At 64.5% G+C, this 5852-nt stretch overlaps 2 protein-coding genes across 2 annotated transcripts in view; one reads left to right on the top strand and one right to left on the bottom strand.

Annotated features, from left to right (window-relative positions):
• Positions 1–620: 620 nt before the first annotated feature.
• Positions 621–2536, top strand: CHLRE_16g689983v5 (uncharacterized protein). The gene is made up of 3 exons (XM_043071668.1): positions 621–761; positions 850–917; positions 1022–2536. Exons 1-3 carry the CDS (start codon positions 704–706, stop codon positions 1175–1177), a joined length of 282 nt encoding a protein of 93 aa, XP_042916318.1. The 5' UTR covers positions 621–703; the 3' UTR covers positions 1178–2536.
• A 17-nt stretch (positions 2537–2553) lies between these two features.
• The window catches only part of CHLRE_16g689871v5 (uncharacterized protein), an 8507-nt gene continuing 5208 nt past the window's right edge, over positions 2554–5852 (bottom strand). The window contains exons 13-17 of the mRNA XM_043071666.1: positions 5679–5799; positions 5146–5387; positions 4398–4601; positions 3640–4146; positions 2554–3404 (exon numbers count right to left, since the gene is read on the bottom strand). Of these exons, the coding sequence (XP_042916317.1) occupies positions 3117–3404; positions 3640–4146; positions 4398–4601; positions 5146–5387; positions 5679–5799 (1362 nt within the window). The 3' untranslated portion in view covers positions 2554–3116. The remainder of the gene's footprint in view (positions 3405–3639; positions 4147–4397; positions 4602–5145; positions 5388–5678; positions 5800–5852) is intronic.

The following is a 5852-nucleotide window of genomic DNA, read 5'->3' as shown; positions in this document are numbered from 1 at the left end:
ACTTTAACATAAATGGATGTATATTGTAACTTAAAAGCAATTTATGTCAGCCGCACTCATACAGCGACGAAGGGACACACCCGTATGTGTAATTGTCACTCGAGGCACTGGCCCTCGGCTGCAAGCTGACCGGCAGCATTTGCGTGTGTGTGACCTGGCGTGTCGCGGTGTGGCATGGTCACGAGGCGGGGCAAACGAGCTATTGTTGCAGGCGCCGCGGCAGGCGACGTACAGCCGGGGCGCCCCTGTGAAGTAGGTACCAGGGGGTACCAGGCAGGCACCCCGGGCAGCAGGTGGGGGCTGAAGGTCTCGTGCATGCCCAGCACATAGCTGCAGGCGCTAAAGGCAGATAGGGCAGCAGCAGGGAAGAAGGTTCAGATGCAGCCTGGAGATGCTCACGGAGCTGGTAAGTTTGCCGCAATACTAAGCCTGCTCTGAAGTCTGCTGAGCAGTTATCAATTTATCATCGTTGACAGCTCGATGCCTCAGTGGGTAGTCGCTCACCAGGTCACCCTGCCGCTGATGTGGTCGTGCCCCATGTCCGTGCCGGTCATGGCATGCGGGATGGCCCCCATGACATCCATTCCCGCCCCCCTTGCTCTTCAAGCACCATACGCTCTATCCCCCAACACAACAGCTGTCCCTCCTTTAGATTTGACAGCAATTGTGCTTCTTCCTTAACCAAAAAGCAAAGGCAGACATAATGTCGACTGGCATTGAGGACACCATTTGGGTCAACGTGGGCAGCGCTGCGGCACTGGGTGAGCACAAATATTACATCTATGATGCTAGTTGCGACCTGTCGTCGCGATTGCAGGCGCTGACGCGAGCTTCGGTGATGCTTTGCAGTTGGAGCGACGATAGGTGCTACATTTGTGGGTGCTATGGCTATTTCAAAAGGCATTGAGGCCGAGCTGGTAAGCTGCAAGCCGGAATGGAGTGGGCTGCTTCGCCCCAGCAATTTGCGTACAGTGAGCGCATAAATGCGTGCCGCTTATTTACGGATTTCCATGAAATGCAGCTGGACGAGGACGCACGGGCTCAGATGAATGGCGCGGAGGCGGTCAATAGCACGACGCCTGTGCAGCGGACACGGCTGCGGGCTGAGGACGTGCTGGCGCGGCAAGAGCAGCAAGAGAAGCAGGAGCAGGCGTCCAAGGAGCAGGCAACCAAGTGAATGGGCGCTTACTGGAGCATTGTATACCAGTAGTGTAGTTGCGTGTGTGTGCGGGGTTGGGTTGGGGGCTGCAAGCCGGGTTCCGCGGATTGCACCACGCGGGTGGCGGGGCCGCCGGGCGGCTACCGCTGCAGCAGCCCTGGGGCGCCAGTGGTCGCCCCCGACTGTAGGTAGCTGGTGGCAGAGGTGGGTGCTGGACCAGCCCGGCTGTCGGGCTGAAGAAGGTCACAACAAGTGGTGACGGCGGCTGTGGGGGTGGCTGGCGCCCGGGGTCCCGGTGCAGCGCTGATGGCGCTGCTGCTGGTGGGCTGGTGTGCACACGTACACACGGGCAGCACACACGGCCTGGTGGGAGTAGTAAAGCATACGTTGAGGCAACAGTATCCTGTGCGGGTGTCCGATGAGGGGGATGCACGGAGATGCACATACAGCATGCATGTGGGGAAGCCTACGCGGCGATGGAGTTGTGCGTGTGCAGTTGTGCGTTGAGCACTGCACGGGCACGTGTGTTGGCGCAGGATTGTGCCGGTAGTAGTATCGCCGGTAGAAGGCCCGAGGGTTTCAAAGGAGAAGAATCAACTGCAATGGATTCACAGGTCATGCGGGCGTGCGGACGCAGGGACGGGGCAAGAGCGGAGCGCAAGTAATCAATACGAATTCGGATTGCCGGCAGCCGGCCCTGACACGCAGCGGGATCCGTATTCCAAATGCGTGCCTGCAGACTTGCATTCGTACAGAGGGCAGGGCAGGGCGGGGCGGGGCCGGGACCGCCCCACCGGCACACGGGGAGGCAATCCCGGAGCTGGCCATGCGTCGTGTGTGTGTGTGTGTGTGTGTGTGTGTGTGTGTGTGTGTGTGTGTGTGTGTGTGTGTGTGTGTGTGTGTGTGTGTGTGTGTGTGTGTGTGTGTGTAGTGAGTGTGTGTGTATGTGTGTTGTACATAGGCGGTCTGACCGGCCGACACAGGGGTGCTGCGTGGGACTGCTGTCAGCTCCAACGGCGAGGCGGTGACGTGCTGGCGGCAGGGCTGTGCACGTGGTGGTGTGGGTGTGGTTCGGGGTGCCGCTGGCCGGCGGCATTGGCGGCGTGTCAGTGTGTGGGGGCGTGGGGGCAGTGATCTCCACGAGCTGGCGGGACCTGGTGACGTTTCTCCATGGGGGCTTCCCTGACCGGGCTGATTGTATCTACTTGAATTCTGATTCCGGGTGCCTCCTCTACAGAGAGAACTTAGGAGGTCTGGGACTCTGTCAGGCGTACCATATCCATTCCTGTCGGAGCCTTCACAGTCAGGGTACATGCACCAGGGTGGGGGGTAGCCATCCATGGGATGGTTTGTATCAAATATGAAGTGAAGGGGGGGGGGGCACCCGCGAAATGTATGTCACATACGGTAACACTGGGTCCTCTGGCAGCGCCGCAGCGCCGCAGCCACGAGTCGTCCACAGTTTCAGGGCAAAAGCTCACGAACGCGCTGCCAAGCCATTGACGGCTGCAACAGCGTTACTTGCGTCACTTAGCCCTCCATTGCCGAGGTTGAGTCACGCCATGTCACACTCCTGCCTCCTGACCCGGCACCAGTCAGCTGCCGGCCCTGCAGGGGGCTCCACGGTATGGCCGGGGGCCCGGCATGCGCCCCTGTCCTCCGCCCAGTGCTGACCTACCTGAGCCACATCCACCCAGCACCCCAGCACCCTAACACATACACACTGGCCAAACTGGCCTTAACGCATCAGCCTCCTGCTACTCCTAGTCGCACAGCTTGATCACGTGAATCACTTCACACACACATGGGTTCTCCCACACCTGAGCCCTCACACACACCGGGTTCTCCCTGCCCGTATCTAAACACACCTACAACCCTCACCACCTCCTGGCCAACCCCCTCACTCCATTCCTCTCCACCGCCGCCCGCCTGCCTCCGCCCCCAACCACTGCCCCCTCTATACCCCCGCCACCGCCGGCTGCTTGGCGCCTGCCCCCGGCGCCGCCGGCTGCTGCTGCGGCCTGAATGCGGCGGCCGCCACCACGGGGCTGCAGCGCTCGCACAGGTCGGGGTAGTCGGCGGGCGCCGTGTGGCCCACCGCCGGGCTGTAGTTCCAGCAGCGGGCGCACTTGGAGCCGGAGGCGCGCGTCACGCCCACGCTGATGGCGCCGGCGCCCGCGGCGGAGGGCGCGGTGTCGTGGAAGGGGCACAGCTTGACGGCCGCCGCGTCAGACACCAGCTCCACCTGGGGGCGTGCAGTGGCCATGGGAGCGAGTGTGTCAGACAGCAGGAGGGGGAATGCCGGAGCAGGCTGGTGGTGACGTGGCAGCATGCGCGCTTGCCAGCGCCAATGTAAATCCAGAACGCGAGGTCACCACGCGATTGCCAAGGCGACAGACCTCCACCAGTGCGATTCCCTCCTTTCCTCCCACCTCCCTCCCTCCCGCCTCCTCCCACCTCCCTCCCACCCGCAGCCCCACCTGCGACACGATGAGCAGGTACCGCAGCTCGTCCGCGCCGTTGCCCGCCGCGTCCAGCGCCGCCAGCGCCGCCGCCGCCACCGGCTCGCTCACGTGCACCACCACGCGCGCCTCCAGCCCCGCCCCGATGGCCTTGCCGCTGCGCGCCTTCTCCAGCACCGCGTTGGCGGCGTCGCGCACCTCCAGCAGCACCGCCCAGCCCGCCGCCTGCTGCTCGCTGAGCCCGGCCGCCCAGGCGGGGTCGGGCCGCGCCCAGCCCGCCTGGAACACGGAGCCGGCGGGGCGGGCGTAGGGCAGGTTGAGCCAGGCGTCCTCGGCCATGTGCGGCACCAGGGGCGCCAGCGCCGCCAGCAGGCCCCGCAGCAGCGCGTCCAGCACCGTCTGGCAGGCGCGGCGGGCGGGGTCGTCGGGGCCTCGGATGTAGAGGCGGTCCTTGGCGGTGTCCAGGTAGAAGTTGGACAGGTCCACCACCACGAAGCGCTGGAGCGACTGGAACACCTTGAAGAACTGCGCGGGGGACAGGGGGGGAAGGGGGAGAGGGGAGAAGGGGGGAGAGGGGGTGTTCATGGGGGTGTTCATGTTGACCGCCTGGTGCACGTGGGTACGTGCGATTGCGTGCGTGATCCTGCCAATGCCACCGGCCATCGTGGTGAAGGCGTATTCGTGAGTGGGCGATGGGCCCCTCCACCGCCTCCTCCTCTACCTCCTAACCCTGCCCCCCCTCCTCCACGCCCTGCCCACTGAACCGCCCCCCCCACCTGGTAGTTGTCATAGGCCGCCGCCACCTCTGTGAGCACGGCGTGCAGGCGGCTGAGCAGGTAGCGGTCCAGACCCGGCAGCTGGGCGTAGGGCACGGCGTGTGCGGCGGGGTCGTAGTCGGACAGGTTGCCCAGCAGGAAGCGCAGGGTGCCGCGCACCTTGCGGTACATGTCCGCCATCTGCTTCAGGATGGCGCCGCCGATCTGGGGTGGGGGCAGGCGCGAGGAGGGGAGGAGAAGGGGAGGGTGGGGGCGGTGAGCGGTTGTGGCGGTGCGAGAGGGAGCCGGGGCGGCGGACTGCGTGTTGTCTCCCTTGCTCTGCACTTACGAACCATTCCTCCGGCCCCCCTCGTCCTAGTACTCATCCACCCCTCCCTCCTCTTCCTCCACCAACTTGACGTTGGGTTCGGTTTACATTGGGCTGGTATCTACAACGCCCCCTCCCCCTCCTCCCCCGACGCTCCCTGCCTGGCGTCGGGGCTGCTTTCCTGGTCGCCAGGTAAGTCGTGGGTTTTGCTTGTCGCGTCCGCGTGCCTGTCTTGTGCTGTTGTGCGCGCCACCGAGCCCGGGCGGCGACATTTATCGCCGGCGCCTCTCGCCCTGCTGCTCCGCGACGCCTCGGCCCACATCCCATAAGTATTATCGCTTGCAACTAACGCCTCTGCCTGCACTTCCCTCGTTTCGTTGGTTTTGGTTTAGTTTGGGCTGGTATTTACAACCCCCCTCTGGCCCCTCCTTCCCCCCTCACCGCCACGTCACTGGTGTAGTCCACCGACGCCACCCACAGCCGCAGCACGTCGGCGCCGTAGGCTGGCTGGCTCTTGGCGTCCTTGCCGCCCTCGATCACCACCCGCGGGTCCACCACGTTGCCCAGCGACTTGCTCATCTTCTGGCCGCGCTCGTCCAGCACGAAGCCGTGCGTGAGCACCGCCTTGTAGGGCGCCACGCCGTTGGCCGCCACACTGGTCAGCAGGCTGGACTGGAACCAGCCTGGGGGGAGGAAGGAGGGGAGGAGGGGGAGCAGGCGGGGAGGAGGGGTGGAATGGAGGTAGGTGCGGAGGCTTGATGCTGGGGGTGGCAGGGCGGCCTGTGAGGGCGGTCTCTACGTATCACACTGTCACACTGTCACTTTTCAACCACCAAACAACACATCCATTCCTTAGTTCCAACCAGGCGTCCCGCCTTCGCCGTCCTCTCCTCCACTCCCCCCCTCCCTACCCCCTGGTTTGGATTCGTTTGGGCTGGTATTCACAACCCCCCTCCACCCCCTCCCCCCCTCACCTCTGTGCTGGTCGCTGCCCTCCAGGTACAGGTCTGCGGGGTAGGCCAGCCCGGGTGTGGCCTGCAGCACGCCCGCCCAGCTGCTGCCGCTGTCGAACCACACGTCCATGGTGTCCTCGCCCTGGAGGGGTGGGGGGAGGGGTGGGGGGAGGGTGGGGGGAGGGTGGGGGAGGG

This window comes from Chlamydomonas reinhardtii, chromosome 16, assembly GCF_000002595.2.
Source record: "Chlamydomonas reinhardtii strain CC-503 cw92 mt+ chromosome 16, whole genome shotgun sequence".
Classification (NCBI taxonomy): Eukaryota; Viridiplantae; Chlorophyta; class Chlorophyceae; order Chlamydomonadales; family Chlamydomonadaceae; genus Chlamydomonas; species Chlamydomonas reinhardtii.
The sequence above is the reverse complement of the archived record's forward strand: the minus strand, read 5'-3'. Positions and strand labels throughout refer to the sequence as shown.